Here is a 20,893-nt window from a genome sequence, read left to right on the forward strand (position 1 = left end):
AGGGTGCGCCGGTTCCTCTCATACTGTATAACAAGGCCAGTGGTTATACCACATCCTTGGTTACGTTGCAAGGAATGAGAACAAAGGTCTCTGAAAACCTGAGATTGGCACTTTCCTAAAGCCTTGGGTTTGGTTTTTAAGCTGAGGTTTAAAACACAGCACTCAGGAGCCCTTTCACAGAAAAGGATTTCACTGTCAACACTATTTTAGGAAGGTTTTAGATAAAGCATTTGATTGAATCTGAGGGCTGCTGTCTTGTTACTTTTATAGGCTGCTGAGATCATTTTAGAAGTCTCAATGGGAGGATGAAGAGAACCGTTTTAGAAAGAAGCCAGGTGGCTCTGCAAATACAAGCCCAGTCACAGCAGGAATGGGAGGCATGGTGTTGGGAATGTCAGACTCCCGTGCAATGTGGGTTAGAGCGGTCATGAGCTCAAGCCAGTCACAGACTGGTGACCATTAACAGAGGCAGTAGAGAAGGAACCAGTAACCAGGAAAGAATGACATTTGCGTCTTAATCATTTTGTTCTTATGCTGTCTTTTATTTTTAAAGACTACAGCACCCAGACTTTCTTGGCTATCTCCCATCTAAGTCCTAGCCAGGCCTCACCCTGCTTAAGCTTCCCAGATCAGACAAGATCGGGAGTGTTCAGAGTGGTATGACCATAGGATGTGATGTCTTTATGGGGCTTTGTCTCGAGTAACTAGCATTATAAATATACTGTTGGGATAACAAGTGCTTTAGGGATTTGGTAGGACCACATTTTATTATTATTCCAAAGCAAATAATATTAAAGCAAATATTATTACTCTTCATATATACTTACTAAATATTATTCCAAATTTTATTTCCATAAATAAAGCAAGGCTCTTAAAAAATTACTGACACCCCCCCGCCCCCGACACACACACACACACACACACACACACACACACACACAATTTAGTTTCCTTGCCCAGAATGCTGTGCTCTTAGGTGAGTATTCCAGTGATTCTAGAGCCCAGGCGGTGAGAGCCAGAGGACAGAAGAAGCAAATTATGCCACTCAACCTTACTGACACATTCTTTTCCTTGAAAGACAGTGTTCCAGTTACAGGATCCAGTCATTTTGCTCAATCCTCCTTTTCTCCAGCCAGCACGCATACCTTCATTAGTTCTCTTCCCTGCCCTAAAGCAAGCCTTGTATACAGAAGTCCGGACTTACCAGTCCCCATTCTCATCCTGCACGGCAGTGAGATGGCGCTGGACAGCCAGCAGCATCTTCACGTCTCCGGTCACCGCGTAGTCAAACAGGGCGTTGGCATGCCGCTTGGCGAGCTCCAGCGCCTTCTCCAGAAAGACGTTGTCTGCAAGGCAATGACCAAAATCACAACTGAGTGCCTTAGACTTGCTCTACAGGTCTGGCATGCTGGAGGGCAAAACCATCAGCACCAATGCTCCTTGCAGTGCTTCTGGGTTGTATTCACGAGAGAAAGCACAGCTGGACACTTGCTCACTGGCACACACAGAGGCTGGTCTGAAAAATCGATCTACCGTTTCTTAAGGGGAAAGAAGTTTAGAAATGTCTGTCATTTAAAGAGGAACAATCCATCTCCAAATAAAGTTGATTGGATTTGGCCATCATTATAAATACTTAATCTCTTGGTGAAATAATTGACCCTTCACTGGAGTCTTGAGCAACTCGCTCGTTAGGCAAGTGTCAAAAACCACAGTCCCTGCCAAACACAGAGAGATTTTCAGGAGCCACTGGTGTTTGGTACATTTCTTCCTGAAGGTCAGGGAAGGCACCTTGTGGCCCGTGGGGGCCAACCCTGGGCGTGGCCTGTTCTTACATGGCCCTAGTTAAGCAGGGCTTGTTCATTTTAAAGGGGTATAAAAATGGGGTGACAGAGACCATATGTGGACCCCAAGTCTAAATATTTACTATCTTTCCCTTTACATTATGAGTATAATCTGGGATGACCTAGAATCCTGACCTAGACTCTAATGACCATTGGTTCAAAATATACACAAAAGCACACTGTCCCTCCTAATCCTGATTCTTCAACAAGGGCACCAGGATAAAAGGAAACATTCTTATTTTGAGGCAAAGTTCCACTTTAGTATGACAGTCAAGCTACAAGCTAGAGATGGGAGACTATGCAACTTATAGAAACTACTTGTCTCTGTTATCAGTGGTAGAAATGAATTAGGTTCTGTCTCAGATACCATAAACCTGTGTGATTATGACTGGAGAATGCGCATGTAAATTTCAGTACTTTGTATAGTCAGAGACAACACTGGGAGAATGGACATCCCAGTGTGAATACAATGACCTGACAGGTGCTTTTCAAAAGGCACACAGGACTCTGGAGAGCACACTGACCTAGACATGGCTATGTCATCTTTACAGTAACAGAAAAAACAAATCTGTTTTCTGGAAACAACTTTTACACCTCGCACCGACTCATCCCCTCACCCACCATGCAGTGTAATCATCTGCCTGCTCACTTACCCTGAAACCTGGAATTCTCTTTTTTTACTCCCACTGGATACGTCAGAGTACCCTCCTCGTCCCTCTGGCTGGACCCCTTATCTGGTTCTGTGGTTTCAGTGACTTTCCCAGAGAGACTTATAGCCCCTCTGCCATCACTCTTGTCATAACCTTCAGGGTCATTTTTAGATGAGGTGTCCATGATTCCTAAAGTAAAAGAAAAGACACTGACTTTTTCTCAATAAAAAGGGGTGTAAAATTGTTAAATTATAATTCATTGTTTCAAAGGAGGTCAGATAATTTAAAATTCTTTTTAAAATGGACATAAGTAACATGCTTTGTAGCTATTTTAAACTCTTCTAAAAACATTTTACAATATAATGATTTGATATTTGCATATATTGCAAAATGATCATTACAATAAATCTAGTTAACATCTGTCAGCATACACAGTTATAAATATTTTTTTCTTGTGATGAGAACTTTTAAGATGTTAAAACCCATTTTTTTTCACTTCTAAAAACTTACATCTCTTCTGTTTATTTGTAAGGGACAAAATGAAATAAAGCTCTTCTGGGAATTGCTGGAAAGTAGAATTTTTAAAGTTCTTGAAAGCAGAGGACTTCTTTCTTTCCTATTGCTAATTAACCAAGTGAGTTGTAAAGATGTGATCTCAATTCACATTCTTCAGTGTGGGAGTGACCCAGTGCATCATTTCAGATCATGCTCTTTCAGGTCCAACTATGTTGTCTGACAGGTCCGAGGAGAGAACACCTATGTTTTATGGGCAGACCTGGTTCAAATCCTGGTTCTGCCACTAACAGATATATCTTTCAGTGAATGAATGAACACTTCCCAAACTCAGCGTTCTCTGATTGTTAAATGGAGATGCTAATATTTTCCTTACAATGCAATCATGAAGATTACTTAAAACATGTTAAAGCAGTGGACATAAAACAGCATGCAGTAGAAGGGAAGACTTCGTTGTATTATGTCTTCAATGGGAGCACTAGAATGGACATGTAACATAAACTATGAATATATGGTGTGGCAGCTGTTGATTAGGGGAAGCATTGATGGGAAAAGGCCATCCCTATAAAATTCACAATGTCTACAAAAGTATAATGTTTGAAAAAAAGAGAGAATAGCTAAGTTTGATAACTTTTTTATGTTTGAACTAGAGGCCTGGTGCACAAAATTCATGCACTTGGGGGGGGCAGTTCCTCAGCCCGGCCTGAGCCCTCTCACAGTCCAGGACTCCGTGCTCCTTATCGCCTGCCTGCTCGCTGCTCCTTAGCACTGCGGCAGAGGCGGGAGAGGCTCCTGCCACCAATACTGTGCTCGCCAGCTGTAAGCCTGGCTTCTGGCTGAGCGGTGTTCCCCGTGTGGGAGCACACTGACCACTAGGGGGCAGCTCCTGCATTGAGCGTCTGCCCCCTGGTGGTCAGTGCATGTCACAGCAATCAGTTGCTCTGCCATTCGGTCAATTTGCATATTAGACTTTTATTATATAGGACTAGAGGCCCGGTGCACAAAAATTTGTGCACTTGGGAGGGGAGGGGGGTCCCCCAGCCCAGCCTGTGCCCTCTCGCAGTCTGGGACCCCTCGGGAGATAATGACCTGCTGGCTTAGGCCTGCTCCTGGGTGGCAGAGAGCACGCCCAATCCCTAGGTGCAGCCCCTGGTCAGTCTCAGAGCAGAGCCGATTGGGGAGTTGGGGCGCCGCCCCGTCATGCACACAGCAGGGCGGATCGGGAGGTTGTGATGCCACCCTCAGTCACGCTCAGGGTAGGGCCGATTGGGGGTTGGGGCACCGCCCCGTCACACTCAAGGCAGGGTCGATGGGGAGGTTGTGGCGCCACCCCCTGTGACACACAGAGCAGGGCCGATCAGGGGGTTGGGGTGCTATCCCCTGTCACTCACAGAGCAGGGCCGATAAGGGGGTTGGGGCGCTGCCCCCTGTCACTCACAGAGCAGGGCCGATAAGGGGGTTGGGGTGCTGCCCCCTGTCACTCACAGAGCAGGGCCAATAAGGGGGTTGGGGCGCTGCCCCCGTCACACACAGAGCAGGGTCGATCAGGGGGTTGGGGAGCTCCCCCCTGTCACGCACAGAGCAGGGCCCATCAGGGGGTTGAGGAGCTCCCCCCTGTCATGCACAGAACAGGGTCAATCAGGGGGTTGAGGAGCTCCCCGCTGTCACTCACAGAGTAGGGCCGATAGGGGAGTTGGGGCACTGCCTCCTGTCACACACAGAGCAGGGCGGATCAGGGGGTTGGGGCGCTGCACCCTGTCACACTCAGGGCAGGGCCAATGGGGAGGTTATGGCTCTACCCTGTCACACACAGAGCAAGGCCCATGGAGGGGGGTTGGGGCACCACCCTCTATCACACACAGAGCAGGGCCGATCAGGGGGTTGGGGTGCCGCTACTGTCACACTCAGGGCAGGGCCGATGGAGAGGTTATGGCTCTACCCTGTCACACACAGAGCAGGGCCTGTGGGGGAGGGGTTGGGGCGCCGCACCCTGTCACATACAGAGCAGGGCCGATCAGGGGGCTGGGGCTCCGTACCCTGTCACACACAGAGCAGGGTTGATCAGGGGGTTGGGGAGCTCCCCTGTTACACACAGAGTCGCAGTGTGATCAGGGGGTTGGGGAGCTCCCCCCTGTCACACACAGAGCCGCAGGGTGATCAGGGGGTTTGGGCGCTGCCCCCTGTCACGCTGATCCTGGTGCTGGGAGGCCTCGAGGCTCCGCTGATCCCGGTGCCGGGAGGCATATTACCCTTTTACTATATAGAATAGAGGCCTGGTGCATGGGTGGGGGCCGGCTGGTTTGCCCTGAAGGGTGTCCTGGATCAGGGTGGGGGTCCCCACTGGGGTGCCTGGCCAGTCTGGCTGAGGGGCTGAGGGCCGTTTTCCGGCTGGCGGGTGACTAAAGCTCCCAACTGCTCCTTTTTTTCTTTTTTTTTTTTTTTATTCTGGGCCAGCTTTAGCTCTGAGGCCTCGGCTGCCGAAAGCCGGTTTCTGGCCTTTGTTTTTCCTTCTGTATTTGATACAATGTTGCGGTCCGGCTGGCTGAACCTGGCTGACTGAAAGTCGGTTTCTGGGGTTTTGTTTAGCTTCTTATTTGCAACATAGTACATAGTTGCTTAGAGTTGCAGCTCAGAGGCCGGCAAGTCAGGCGGGGAACGTTGGAGTCCGCCGTCACTGGAGCAAGCAAGCCTCATGTTCGCTTCCAGCTGCCTGGCCGCTGGCCGCCATCTTGGCTGACAGTTCATTTGCATAAGGATATGTTGATTAGCCAATGGGAAGGGTAGCGGTCGTACGATAATTACCATGTTTCTCTTTTATTAGTGTAGACTAGAGGCCTGGTACATGAAATTCGTGTGGGGGAGCGGGGGGGTCTCTCAGCCCGGCCTGCATCCTCTTGCAATCCAGGACCACTGGCTCCTAACCGCTCACCTGCCTGCCTGCCTGATTACCCCTAACCACTCTCCCTGCTTGTCTCATTGTCCCTAACCCCTCTGCCTGCTTGATCGCTCCTAACCACTTGCCTGCCTGCCTTTTCACCACTAACCATTCTGCCTGCCTGCCTGATTGCCCCTAACCACTCACCTGCCTGCCTGATTGTCCTTAATTGCTTTCCTGCCTGCCTGATCACCTCTAATCAATCTGCCTGCCTGCCTCATCACCCCTAACCACTCTGCCTGCCTGCCTCATCACTCCTAACCACTCTGTCTGCCTGCTTCATCACCCCTAACCACTCACCTGCCTGACTGATTGCCCCTAACCACTCTGCCTGCCTGCCTGATCACCCCTAACTGCCTCTGCCTTGGCCACCTGCCCGCTGTAGCAGCCGCCTCTGCCTCGGCCCCCGTGGCATCGTCCAGAAGGTCGTCTGGAAGGACGTCTGGAAGGCCGTTTGGCTGTCTAGTCTAATTAGCATATTACCCTTTTATTGTTATAGACTAGAGGCCCGGTGCACAAAAATTTGTGCACTGGGGGGGGAGCCCTAGCCCGGCCTGTGCCCTCTCTCAGTCTGGGACCCCTCGGGAGGTAACGACCTGCTGGCTTAGGCCTGCTCCCGGGTGGCAGAGGGCAGGCCCAATCCCTAAGTGCAGCCCCTGGTCAGGCTCAGAACAGGGCCGATTGGGGAGTTGGGGCGTCACCCCATCATGCACAGAGCAGGGTGGATCGGGAGGTTGCGATGCCACCCTCAGTCACGCTCAGGGTAGACTGATTGGGGGGTGGGGCACCGCCCCCGTTACACTCAAGGCAGGGTTCATGGGGAGGTTGCAGCGCCACCCCCTGTCATGCACAGAGCAGGGCCAACCAGGGAGTTGGGGCGCTGCCCCCTGTCACTCACAGAGCAGGGTCCATCAGGGGGTTGAGGAGCTCCCCCCTGTCACTCACAGAGTAGGGCCGATAGGGGAGCTGGGGCACCGCCTCCTGTCACACACAGAGCAGGGAAGATCAGGGGGTTGGGGCGCTGCACCCTGTCACACTCAGGGCAGGGCCAATGGAGAGGTTATGGCTCTACCCTGTCACACACAGAGCAGGGCCCGTGGGGGCAGGGGGTTGGGGCGCCGCACCCTGTCACACACAGAGCAGGGCCGATCAGGGGGTTGGGGCGCCGCACCCTGTCACACACAGAGCAGGGCCAATCAGGGGGTTGGTGAGCTGCACCCTGTCAAACACAGAGCCGCAGGGCAATCAGGGGATTGGGGAGCTCCCCCCCCTATCAGGCACAGAGCAGGGCTGATGAGAAGGTTTGGGCGCTGCCCCCTGTCACGCTGATCCCAGTGCCGGGAGCCTCGCTGCTCCACTGATCCCGGTGCCGGGAGGCATATTACCCTTTTACTATATAGAATAGAGGCCTGGTGCACGGGTAGGGGCCGGCTGGTTTGCCCTGAAGGGTGTCCTGGATCAGGGTGCGGGTCCCCACTGGGGTGCTTGGCCAGGCTGGCTGAGGGGCTGAGGGCTGTTTTCCCGCTGGCAGTTGACTAAAAGCTCCCAACTGCTCCTTGTTTTTTTTTTTTTTTATTCTGGGCCAGCTTTAGCTCTGAGGCCTCACTGCTGAAAACATGGATACAATGTTGCGGTCCGGGGCTGACTGAAAGCCGTTTTGTTTAGCTTCTTATTTGCAACATAGTAATAGTTGCTTAGAGTTGCAATTGAGATTCCGGCAAGTGAGGCGGGGAACGTTGGAGTCTGTAGTCACTGGAGCAAGCAAGCCTCCCTGCTGGCTTCAGTGCATGGCTGCCGGCCGCCATCTTGGCTGACAGTTAATTTGCATAAGGATATGCTGATTAGCCAATGGGAAGGGTAGCGTCGTACGCCAATTACCATGTTTCTCTTTTATTAGTGTAGACAGTCAAGTCTCTATATGTCCCTTTTTAATGTCCTTTTCCTCCCCCCCACCCTCGTTCACACCACTTACAAAGTAAAAATGTAAGTATAAACATAGCATCAAGAGAATTCTCCTCAGGAAATAAAAAGTTTTTTTTAAAAGCATCTTCTTAGCTTATTTGCATTCATCATTTTTTTTTTTCAAGATGATAATGCTGCTGTGATAAATAATGATAAAAAAGGATAAAAATCCTATTTGGCATTAAGTTTTTTCTTCTTTCCTCAGTATTAAAAAAAATGTATTACTTACCATGCTTCATCCCAGCATTAGATTTAGTGGTTCCAGGGTGGAAGGTAATTCCACTGTATGTTGGAAATCCATAGTGGGGGAAGCCATACCCTGAAATGGCAAGTAAAACAAAGGAGCCCTCATGAGGTTTATTTTTTTACAAAGACTCAGCAACCGCAATGTCCCCCATCCAGGTGAGCACAGGCTTGGGTGTGGGAGGGCATTTGCTGGACACAGTTGAAAGTTAGCAAGATGTATCATGGGGGCGGGGGGGGTCATGGATGAGCAGAGTTCCATTCTGACAAATTGGCACCTGGGCAGGTCAGGCAGTGCCCAGGCTCGGGGCAGCACAGGGGAGTCTGTGCTGGAGAAAACCTCCCTCACGGTGCAGGAGAGAGGCTAACGATGAGTGGTCACCACCCCGAGGCAGACTTGCCGACACAGAAGACAGGAAAATAACTGCTGGAGGAGGGCATGGAACCAACCAAAACACAGAAAAATATACTAACTTCTCAACAGAAACAGGGCTATCTGCGTATTCTCAGGCAATTTTGGTAGAAGCATAAACTGGTAAAAGTCTTTGGGAAAGCAGCTGGTCTTAGATGCTATACCAGGGGTCCTCAAACTACAGCTCGCAGGCCACATGCAAATACAAATATTGTATTTGTTCCCGTTTTGTTTTTTTACTTCCAAATAAGATATGTGCAGTGTGCATAGGAATTTGTTCATAGTTTTTTTTTTAAACTATAGTCCAGCCCTCCAACGGTCTGAGGGACAGTGAACTGGCCCCCTGTTTAAAAAGTTTGAGGACCCCTGTGCTATACTCTTTGACCTAGTAATTTTACTTCAAAGAATCTAATCTTTAAAAAATCTGCAATAAAAGAAAAGCAACATGGATAGAAGAGTTCAGTATAACATTTTACATAGAAAAAGGTGACAATAGTCAAGAAAGTCATATTGTATTCTGTTCACTTGATGAACTATTATAGTCATTTAAACTGATGCTTAAAAGATATACTTATGTGAAGTTGATATTACCTTGGGGAAATGGTTATGGCAACCCATTAGAGAAAAGCAGCATAAAGATTCTCTACATACAATCATGAATGTGATGATAATAACAGCTAATACAAGTAAATGGATTAAAATACTGTGCGTAATAAGGATATGCACAGCCGTACTCGGGAAAATGCATAAATATAGACTATAATCTAGGAACAGAAAATATTAGAAGTCATGCCTTGGATAGTAGGATTTTATGTATTTTGAAACTTTCTATAATTTTCAATGTTTGCAAAGAATACCAAAACAATTATGACACGACAAAAAATAAAAAGAGGGAATATACCAAAATGTTAACAGAGGTCTTCTTTGGCTAACTGGCCTTGGGTGGCTTTTTTTCTTTTTAGAGTTTTTGGTATTATCAACATGTTGTAAAATGAAATGGCACTTTTTTGAAAAAGTTATATTTGTTGGGAAATTTTAATTTAATGTATCACACTCAATAATGTCATAGCCACTCCACCCACAGATAAACAGGGAAATCTAGAGAAAGAAAATTCTCCCCTCTCCGATGTGAAAAAGCTTTAGAAAGAATAGACCTGGTTCATACCTGGACCGGTGGTTCCAGCGCCCCCTCCTCCACCGCCACTGCCGTACATGCCTCCACCTCCAGCCCCGGCACTGCCACCACCACCGAAACTATCCGAGAAATTGGGCATGAGTTTCTGCCGCTTCCTCTGAACTTCCTCTTTATCTGTCGTTAAAGGAAGAGAAACCAGAGGAGAAAAAATTGATTCAGTTCCACTACTAGCCACAGAAAGAATATTGATTCCAATGGTATTTTTAAACATCTTAAAGGGAAACAGAAAGCACCCAAGGAGGAAGAGATGCCAAATTTCAAGAAGCATTATATTTATTCCAGTGATACGAAGACCGAGAACCAGCCTGAGAGAGACCACAGAACAGCACACACCCAAGTCCCCTCTGCAACAGCCTCTTAAGTCTTCAAAGTCATACAAATTAGTGAGACACTAAATTGCCCATCAAAGATTAAGATACTGAGTAAGAAAAACATTACTGAGCATTTTCACTTGTTCATACAGAATAGCTCTGGCTAACCAGCTAACGTTAATTATGTATCTCCCATGAGCTAAGTTTTGGGCATACAGAGAAGTAGGACATTAAGTCTTTGCTGTCAAGAACCTCCCGATATAATGTGAAGGCCATGGGGGAAACTTTGAGAGATAGCACTACAATGCGATACATGTTGAATGCATGGTGCAAACCAATGTTTTTAGGAGTTCAAGGAAGGGCCCCAAGGAAGTGCCAGTGGCCTGGAAAATTCAGAGAAAGTCTCCTAGAATCAACTTTTTGTCAGGAGAGGGCAACAGAAGGGTGTTCTGGGAAGAGGATACAGAGGGCGATAACGAAGGAGAGAGTGTGCACTGTGTATGTACGAGGACAGCAGTAGGGCAGTTTAGCTGCAGTGAAAGTTTAGTATGAGGAATTCTTGAGAGACAGCCCTGATAGGGACCACACTGTGGAGCACCCGGATGGTGAACTGAAGGGGTTTAACTTACAGGCAGGAGAGCCAGCCAACATTTTTGAACTGGGGAAAGATGTGTGGTGCTGGTATTGGAGGAAATTCATCTGTCACTGGTATATCGGAGAAAATAAACGGGTCAAAGTAAACCCTGACAGCTGTGGTTCAGTGGGTTGGAGCATCATTTCATACACCAAAAGGTGGCAGGTTCCATTCCTGGTTAGGGAACATACCCAGGATGTGGGTTTGATTCCCAGTCAGGGAATGTGTGGGAGGCAACAGATGGATGTTTCTCTCTCACATCAATGTTTCGCTCTCTCTCCTTCTCTCTTCCTTCCTTTCTCTAAAATCAATAATAAAAAAGAGTCAAAGTGAGAGACAGAGACAGTGCAGACATAAGTTGACGGAGACTGTTCCTTGGTTACCATGGTAATGAAAATAGGTGGCGCCCAGAAGTACAATGAAAGAGGGGTCTGTCACCCTTGGGGTGATGGATGAGAGAGGAAGGCTAAAGGTCTGTGACCACTACTGGACTAAAATATAGTGACTGTCCAGGTCTAGGTACTCGTTAGACCCTTCCCTCATTCCTCGTGTAGTTGCTCTATTTTTCTTTTGCTTCTCACTATCAGTGCTTCTTAACAGCTCCACTGCCCTTCTGAGTCCTGGCACTACCTCTGTGGTCTATTGTTCCATTCTTGTTTCTTCTTTCTGTTTCTCTTTCTCTTCTCTGATTTTCCTACTATTAATTTATTTCCTCCCTTCTCTCTTTCGGGCTGAAGGAATAAAAATAAAAGATTTTTATTTAAATGGAATACACAGTCAACGTGGTATCCTTTTTTCCCATCAGCAGCCAATTGTCCTATTTCTGATTTTTCAATGTCAGTTGTGGACGCTGTTTATGTGCAGAAATAAGTATCTTCCCTTCTTTCTAATCCTGCAGCTGTTTCCGTCATCTCAGGGCTAGGAAGAATGCTGCTGTTTACTGATGTTCTCTCGATCATCCGAGTGCAGATGAAAGATGAAGCAGGGGAAAGTAGGGGAGCAAAGCGCACTTAGAAAATCATCGTTTAAAAACTGATCATTTTCGGACTTGTTAGGAAGAAAAACAGCCAAGGAGGGTCAACTCTGAAGAAACTGTGCTTCCACAGAAAGACCTGACTCAAAGTGGAGAAACACCAACAATTTCCTTACCAAAGGGTTTGGACAGATTTATCAAATTTTCCACCAGTTGTACAATAACTAATCGTCACACTTATTTACTCATCCTATAAACTGTTGCACTCACAGAGAATATTATTTCATTAGAAATATGAAACAGGAGAGGGACACAGGCAACTTATTCATCTTTAGAAAGAAATGATATCTACTGATGTGCTTCCTAGCACAGAGATCATTTTGTATTTGCTATGTATTTCTTTTGACTTATCAAGCAGATGTCCACTGGTTACATTTCACTCTAAAATTTTAAGGGTCGACTTAAAAAACTATTTACCCTATAACCACTAAAAATCTCAATGACAAGAAATTGATACAGATAATTCCATGTGACAAGCTTTTTAATTAAAAAAATCTACAGTCTAAATGTCCATGGAGTTGAAGGTTACATGAAGATTTTCACCTGGGCTCATGTATCCTTGTGGTCTGCCTCTGACAGTGGCATCATGGGATGCACTATGAGACATCAACCTAATTCTAGAAGGGACCTAAGCCTAGAAGGCCACTCACGATAAGCCCTTCTTTTACAGTAGAGGAACCGAAGCTAAGATGATTAAAGGACCTGTTTGAGGTCAGGGCAGAGTGAAAATCAGGTCCAAAGTCTAGTGAGCTTTCCATTTTAGTAAGCTGCTATTCTTTGGAAAACATAATTTAACATAAACATATAATTTAAAGGTTATATTGTTTCTTCCTAAGCTCCATCTTTTCAGACTGAAAAGTCACATGGTCTTCCTTTGCTTTCGCACAGCCATTCCTCACCTATTTTTTTTCCCTTGCCAATCATCCATCTCTTGATTATTTTAACTGTCTCCCCTGGACTCAAACATCTCCATGGAGTTTTTATGAAGGACAATGCCAATGACATAAGAGGATGCAGAGTTCAGGGCTGGATGGTTCTGAATAATGAGAAGAATATGTTATTATTTTTTTAATCTAAACTCCTACTGGATGACACTCCACAAATTACTGGCCTTTTGGATGAGGCTGGAAGCTTGGATAATCAATCAGTAAGTCAGCTCTCAGATATTTAATGAGCATCTATTATGTGACACATACTGTTCTAGATGCTGGAGGTGTAGCAATTAACATGAAAAGCCAAATCTGTGACCCAAGGAGTATTTCTCTTGCTGGAGGCAGGAAGAAGACAATAGACACATAAATTAGTAGAGAAGACAATTTTACATACTGATAAAAATAATGAAGAATATAAATTTAGACAATGAGGTAGAAGGTGACTGCAGGGGATGGGGGCAGTGGAAAGTGTGTACAATGACTTCTGAGAAATGGGTTGCATAGTTTGGATCATTTTCATACATTTACTCTTATGTGAACTGGCCTGCTATTTTTCTGATTAGTCACATGCCTGGTGTTATTGGCTCTCCTTGTGATTATTTCACTTTGGGATTTTATAATCCAGAAGGTTTTAGAGGCTAAGGTAATTTGTTATCTTCAATATAAAGTTCTTATCTCACAATGACTCAATCACAATGTATGCTGGTCATTCTTTCGGTGCAGCTCAACTGCTAACTCTGATTTTTCTAGATGGTTCTTTTTTTAAAAACTTTGTTTTGTTAATCCTCAGCCAAAGATATTTTCCCAATGATTCTTAGAGAGAGTGGAAGGAGGGGGAGGGACACACAGAGAGAAACATCAATGTGAGAGAGACACCTTAATTGGTTGCCTCATGTGGCGCCCCAACCAGGGCCAGGGATTGAGCCTGCAACGGAGCTACGTGCCCTTGACTGGAACTTAACCTGGGACCCTTCAGTCTGCAGGCCGATGCTCTATCTACTGAGCCAAACCGGCCAGGGCCAGATGGTTCTTCTCTTTTTGTTTGTATTGCATGGAGCTTTTAGTCAATGGTAGCCTGGAAGGTAAGTGCTTGAAGCATTTGGGTGGGATTTTGAACTTTCCAGGCACCCCGTTCTCTAAGCCCACCATCAGATAGCTCCTACCACGATAGGGTAGCAATGAAAGTAATAGTCTGCACACGTGCCTCCTGTATCATAGTCTTCTGATGCCTAGATACCACTGGGAAAGAGAGACATGCAGCCTAGAAACCAAGCTCAGCTTTTAATATTTCTAGGCTCATACATATCTGGGTTTCCCCTTTAAACACAATTTTCTGTGTTAGAAAAACTGTCATTATTTTGAAGACATTTCAGGGCAAGAAATCTATTTTCTTTTCTCAGAAAGTAAAAAGAAAATTTGTCTACTTTTAAATAGGGATGTTTAATCTAAAGCAGTGATTTCCAAGTTTCACGTAGACGGAAGCATTCAGAAGACCCGAGGCAGCTCCTGGGTGGGGAAGTGAAGAACGGTTAGAGAGCGTCCGGGAAAGGTGAAGTGGGCAGAGCGGCTACCTCTGTTTTGCCAGAGCCTATCAGGTTTATATATTGGGATGGTGCATGGAATTTCATATGAAGGGAAAGGGCTCCACTGCTGACAGTGTTTTCAAATCACCAGTCACGGAACGCACTATAAATGTGACTCATCAGTGGAGAGGTCACAACCTCAGAAAAGAAACAAGAACTCCGGAAGCATCTAAATGCTCCTGCCACAACATGAAGTCTAGGAAAAGAAAGTCCTCCTTAAAATCACCCATCATGTTACTATCAGAGGATCCAACACACGTGTGGATTGTGGCGAAGGTGCCTTCATGATTTCCAACCTCAGGCAGCACTGGTGCCCTTGGACAATCATGTACTAAATTCCCTCTCTGGTCTCACTTCCCTTTAGTCCAGGGGTTTCCAATTTTGCTTGTGCCATGGCCCAGTTTGCAGTCTGTGAAGTCTTTGGATCCCTTCTTAGAATCAGTTTTCAATAGGTAAAATACTAGATAGGACCACAAAAAAGCTAGTTATATTAAAGTACATGTCTCTCCATGGACCCCTTAGGGGTCAGTAGGCACCAGAAAAAGAAATACCTGTTACATTCAATACTGAGTTTCCCACCCCACTCTCTCTTGAGTTCCACTCCTCTCTTTTTTTTTTTTTAAAAAAAGATTTTATTGATTTTTTACAGAGAGGAAGGGAGAGGAATAGAGAGCTAGAAACATCGATCAGCTGCCTCCTGCACACCCCTCACTGGGGAGGTGCCCGCAACCAAGGTACATGCCCTTGCCCTTGACCGGAATCGAACCTGGGACCCTTCAGTCTGCAGGCTGACGCTCTATCCACTGAGCCAAACCGGTTAGGGCCCATTCCTCTCTCTTAATTGGCCTATTAGGAATTTGCCACGAGAACCTAAAGTGCAACAACTTAACTTCCTAGGACCATCTGACTTCTGAATTATTCCTTCACCTCCTACTCAACCAGCATCTGGGTCCTCTTGACACCATCACAGAACTGCCTTTTACACCCACCTTCTCCTCTCATTCTTTGCACTACTACCTTTAATAATCTCACCACTTCTCACTTGGGTTTTTGCATTACTCTTCTGACTCACTGCTGCCCAGATAGTTTTCCCAGTGTTTATATAAAGAAGTCAGAGCCATCATTCCAAATTCAAACAGGCTAGGTCGTTCCCCTCTCCAGAATCAATACAAAGTTCTTTAGCTGCCAATCCCAGCACGTCAGAGCCTGGCCCTGGCTTTCCTGTCCGGCCTTCCTTGGCCTCAGGAGTCCGTTTCAGTGCTCATAATGCTCACTTTTCTCTGAACAGATATAAATTGTTTCAGCTCCTCAAATTTCTGAAGCCTAGGGAACACTGTCCCTTTTCCCTTTCACACCCAGATACTGAAGTATATCCCCAATTTTAAGGACCTTGAAGAAGGCTTCTTCTAAGTGGCTTTAGAAGCAAGGGCTCTCTTCCTTCAGCAGTCTACGTGTTTGTAGACGCTTCACTTATGAAAATAATTAATTCGCACTATAACTTTTTAAGGGGACTATGCTCTCCCCGTCCTGGTGTGTCTTTTGTGAGGAAAAGAACAGTGGTTTATTCATTTTTATAGTTCTGCACCACATGGAGGCTGAGTCTTCTGTTTGCCTGTCTGAGGCCTGTGGGTAGAGTGGCTGACTCTCCGACACAGGGAACCTTATCTTGTCATCTCTGCTGCCTGAACCCCGCATTACTCAATAAATGATAGTTGCAAATTCTCAAATGTCTAAATCTCATATAAGCTTGGTGAAGATAACATTATTTTAAAAAGGCTGGACTTAATTCCATGACCCCAACATAGTATATTAACTTCTCTCTCCTCTAAAAAATAAGTACCCTGGACCCAGGGGACAGTTACTAGGAAGTGGTTGAAAGGAGGTGACATTGATATTTGCTAATAATAAGCTTGTCCTCTTATTGAAACAGGAGCCAGAGTATAGACAACCAAGTTACCTTTGATTTCGGGGTAGTACAGAAAAGGTTTTGGTTCGCTCGTCTCTAAGTCAGATTTCCTCCGAAGTTGGACGAACACGGAGGCTGGTTTGGTAATATTGACGTCTTTATACTTCGGTGTTTTGAAGACAATGGCAAACTGCAGGATACAAAGGTCCACATGTTAAGGTAGGATTACTTTTTTTTCTAAGAATTATACTTATTAAACACACTCTTTATGCACAATGTTTAGATACAGTGTACAAAAGAAAATACAGTACCCTAGACAAAATTACAAACTCAGAATTCTATACCCATTCATTTTATCTAAACTGCCATTGTGAAACTGAAGCAAGGTTGTGCCGATGTAATACAGATCTTTATTATTTCATTTATCTAATAATTCAGATGTCTTCACTTGTACATAATCATGTGAAAAAAATACACTGAAGACACCTTTTCCTCTTTTAAATCAGCCTTAAAAGCTTCCAAGATTATCTGTGGCAACATCAGAAAGACTGGTTTTGGAATGAGGGAGATGAGGAAGATGGTACTATTATCAGCCTACAGGCCTGTTGATGAAGACAGGTAACTAAACCCTTCAAGGAAGACATCATTACAGGGCCAGTTTATTCTGAGGTGAGACTGGCTAAGGTTCAGGGCATATACAGGGCCTTCTGTAACACCTCTGGCATTTTTACTTATAAGTTTGACTTTCTGACTATAATATATTCATAGAAATAAAGATTTTTTTAAATATAAAAAGGTATATAATGACACACATAGAAATTTCTTCTTGCCATTCCTATCCCCCATTCAAGCAATTCTTACTGTTTCCTTGCCACCCACTCCCACTCCCCAGAGGTAAACACAGAGAATTTATTAATTTCTTTTGTATTCTTCCAGAGTTTCTTTATGGATGTGCAAACATGAACATAGAATCTTTTAAATACACACGTTGTGTTATATTTATCTTTTAAAATGTTTTAATGTTGTATCTTCAAGATGTTTTCATATTAGTTCATAGAGTACTCATTATTTTTAATAAATGCATAATATTCCATCACATAGATACAACATTATTTAATTGGCCACGTATTGATGGATATTTGGATTGTGTCCGTGTCCGTGTGTGTGTGTGTGTGTGTGTGTGTGTGTGAAAATAGTATTCCTCAGTCACTCAGAGTAATCATTAAGATGGGATTTAGCATTTTCATCTCTTAGTCATATACATATGATAACATTAGTCTCAACTAGAAGACTCTTCCTTTCAATGCTTTTTATTAGAATACCCTTGTAGCATGCTTTGCCATAATTATTCTAGTAGAACACTACTATGAACTGATTGTGTCCATCTCCCCCAAATTCGTATGTTTAATGTAGCAGCACTTGGATATCAGACCTTTTATGGATAAAATTAAGGTTAAATGAAGTCATAGGGCAGGGCCCTGATTAGTGTCCTTATAAGAAGAGACACCAGAGAGCTTACTCTCTCTACCCTGAGAGGACACATTGAGAAGGCAGCATCTGGAAGCCAGGAAGAGAGCTCTCACCAGAAACCGACCCTGTCAAATCTTGATCTGGGACTTCTAGCCCCCAGAACTGTGAGAAAATAAATTTCTGTTGTTTAATCCACCCAGTCTATGGTGTTTTGTTATAGAACCTTTCCCATAAATTTATGGTAGATACCTTTTCTGAACGACCCATAAGAATCTTAAATATAGTACTCTTCTATGAAAGTTAAATAAATATTTATAATTTTTCCTTCCTCATATATGGAAACTAAATAGTAAATTTCAACATATCATCATCATCCACTTACTTGTCTATGAACGTCTGTTGGGGAAAAATCTCCAAATCCTTCCCAGATTCCACCATTTTCCTCCTCTTCATAAAATCGAATCTGGATGTCATCTGCAAACAGGCACAGTCAGGTGTATAATTTCACATAGTGTAATTATGTTTATACACATGCTGGAAAAAAGTTGGTTCCAAGATTCTACCTACTATGTACTTAAATTTTTGAAAGTACTGTAATTAATAAGAAATTGACTTTTTAATAATTTAAAATTGGTACAAATCACTGAATTTTTAATTAGTTACCGTAGTAATGGGCCCCAGGTTTCATTTACAATGACAGATTTACCTATTCAATTTGAGTTTTCTCTTACTCAATCTTTGACCTTCCCACTTCTCCATCTTTAAACCAATCCACTCCTGAGAACGATGAAGGATAGTGAGGAATATCAGAATCCCGAAATGTGGTTCAACTCAATAAAGATTTACATAATAATATTTAATTTATATAAATTTATTATATGGCAGACAACAGTTCTAAGTGATTTATATGTATATATTAACTGATTTAATCCTCACAATAATTTTGTAGATGTGCTATTAATATCTTCATTTTGCTGAAGAAAAACTAAGGTCCGGAGAGGTTAAGTAATTTATCCAAAATTGAAGAGTAGTAAATGGAGAGACCAGGATTTGAACACAGACAGTATAGTTTCTGACTTAAATATTCTACTATTAAACATTCTCCTAAACTGCCTCACTATAATACTTTATTAATCCTTACTGGAAAACTGTTAAAAATATTAAGTTCGTCAAGTCCCTTCAGATTAAATTTAGAATGCCGACATTTCACACTTCAGTCATGGATTTTACTTCTGCAGAAATATGACAGTGTAACCCAGGTTGGCATCTCCCTGGCTTGCCCAGGAATCTGGAAATGTGTATTACTTGAATAGAATGGGTTTAAAAAAAAGGTTGACAACCAGGATAAGCAGAGAAAGTGTAATTTTTTTTTTTTGGATAAAGACATATACATTTACCTTAAAGTCTGATTTCTTTTTTCAGACTTTTTACCTCAGAGCATTTAGCCTCAAATGAGAATTTTCTTCTTTTTAAAGCCACAATTCACTTATTTAGGGGCTCTATTTCCACTTGTCTATCTGCTTACTTTAAAAATGCTCCTCACTTTGTAGTGAGCAGATCTTTATTATACTATACTTTCAATCATTTTATTTTAAAAATGAGTGAAGTTTGAGAAAATAATAAAATCTCTGTAAGCTTTTTCTAATTTATTAATCTATATTTCACACGATTAATGTCAAGAACCTTTTCTGAAGGTCAAAATTATTCTTCCTTTTTCTTAGCTGACATCCCAATGTCCTGTGAGAGCAGCTGGAGAAGCTCTCCCCGCAAATTCAGCCTGAAACTCACTGGAGGCAAAAATGACAACACAACTCAGGGCAGATTATTTGAAAAAGACAACAATGCTGGAAAGCCAGATGGCAGCCGGAGAAGAGGAAGCACAAACAGGAGATGGACTGACTCCATGAAAGAAGCCACAGGCATGAGTCTCCAGGAGCCGAGCGGGGCTGTTGAGGACAGGACACTGTGGACATCGCTCATTCATAGGATGGCCGGGAGTCAGAGCTGACTCATGGCACAGCATGTAATAGACACAAACATTAGTGTGTGTGTGTGTGTGTGTGTGTGTGTGTGTGTGTGTGTGAAGCATGGACTATTTCTCATTTCTGTTAGTTTAACTAAGTTCAGATACTAAACTTTGAAGCATAAAAACATTAACATGTCACTGATTACCACCATTTTAGAATTTCTCTTTACTTCTGTTGAAAAATTTTAAATGAATTAGTTGGGTTTAAAAAAATACAGATACAGTTGGAAGAGGTGAAATGTGAAATGTTCAAGGGATCTCCACTGTCAAAAAGTGACTCACAGACACACTCAAAATATTTCACATCTTGGGATCACGTCATATATTTACCTTTCTGAACCTTGTCACAGAGAAGATAAATCTCTTCCCCTCCAGTTACGCATCCAGCTGTCCTGTCCATTCGTACAATTTTCAAGTTGGACGCGTTGGGGGCTTCTGTCCACAGGAGGAAAGCAAAAACCACCCTGGGTTAGCCTCAGCTCCACAAGCACCTGGTTTATCCTCATAAGCCGATCGCTTATGAGGGACCCTGCCCTTAACACAGATTAAACAAATGAAAATTTAAATGGATGCTTTCACTCATATTGTTTTAGCAAGGATACAAATGAAACAAAAATGCCTTCTGAAGTCTGCAGAGCACTCTTGGGTATGGGTCATTCATTACCACCCAAATAGAGGAGGCCGACAGGAGCAGTCTCGGTTTCTCCCACTAACACAGTCAAGGAGACCGAGACAGAAAGAAAGAGCTCTTCTGACGTTCAGGGAGGAACGAAGCCATGGGTTGGTGGAATTTCAATTAGGTCAAGACTCAGCCCAAGCTTATTTCCATGATACTGATGTACCATTTACAAGAGTCCTATAACTTTAGAAGAAACACCATTTTCTTAACCTATTAACTTTTATTCTACAAAAAGGAAAAATGGAGATGTTATATTTCTTTTCCCCAAACTAAATTAGAATTCTGTGTGGTTAGGGGCAAAAGTTTTGTGTGGTAATGGTATAAAGCTTCCTTTTTTCTTGTTCCCCCAACACCTGCATTTTAAGATGAACTTTGATATATGAGTCTACATCATTTTATAACTCTTTCACTTCCTTTCAAACGTGTTTAAATTAGAGAAATCAGTTAGTTGTCCTTGGAGCCTGGAGTTTCCTACTCAGGCCAAACCCTAGAAACTGTCAATGAGCCTACGTGGTGCACTTGCAGGCTTTCTGGGAATATCTGTTTCATAAATCTCACACATACCAAA

General features: G+C 43.9%; 1 protein-coding gene across 5 annotated transcripts in view; it reads right to left on the reverse strand.

Annotated features, from left to right (window-relative positions):
• The window catches only part of NFKB1 (nuclear factor kappa B subunit 1), a 134,911-nt gene that overhangs the window by 21,934 nt on the left and 92,084 nt on the right, over window positions 1-20,893 (reverse strand). For all 5 annotated transcript variants that reach the window (XM_070392014.1, XM_070392032.1, XM_070392023.1 and 2 more), the window contains 7 exons: window positions 19,977-20,081; window positions 18,003-18,094; window positions 16,202-16,340; window positions 9,722-9,865; window positions 8,131-8,220; window positions 2,495-2,680; window positions 1,205-1,346 (listed from right to left, as the gene is read on the reverse strand). In XM_070392014.1, coding sequence (XP_070248115.1) covers window positions 1,205-1,346; window positions 2,495-2,680; window positions 8,131-8,220; window positions 9,722-9,865; window positions 16,202-16,340; window positions 18,003-18,094; window positions 19,977-20,081 — 898 coding nt within the window. The remainder of the gene's footprint in view (window positions 1-1,204; window positions 1,347-2,494; window positions 2,681-8,130; window positions 8,221-9,721; window positions 9,866-16,201; window positions 16,341-18,002; window positions 18,095-19,976; window positions 20,082-20,893) is intronic.

This window comes from Myotis yumanensis, unplaced genomic scaffold (genome assembly GCF_028538775.1).
Source record: "Myotis yumanensis isolate MYYU_CA2020_CCGP unplaced genomic scaffold, mMyoYum1.0.hap1 SCAF_1, whole genome shotgun sequence".
Classification (NCBI taxonomy): domain Eukaryota; kingdom Metazoa; phylum Chordata; class Mammalia; order Chiroptera; family Vespertilionidae; genus Myotis; species Myotis yumanensis.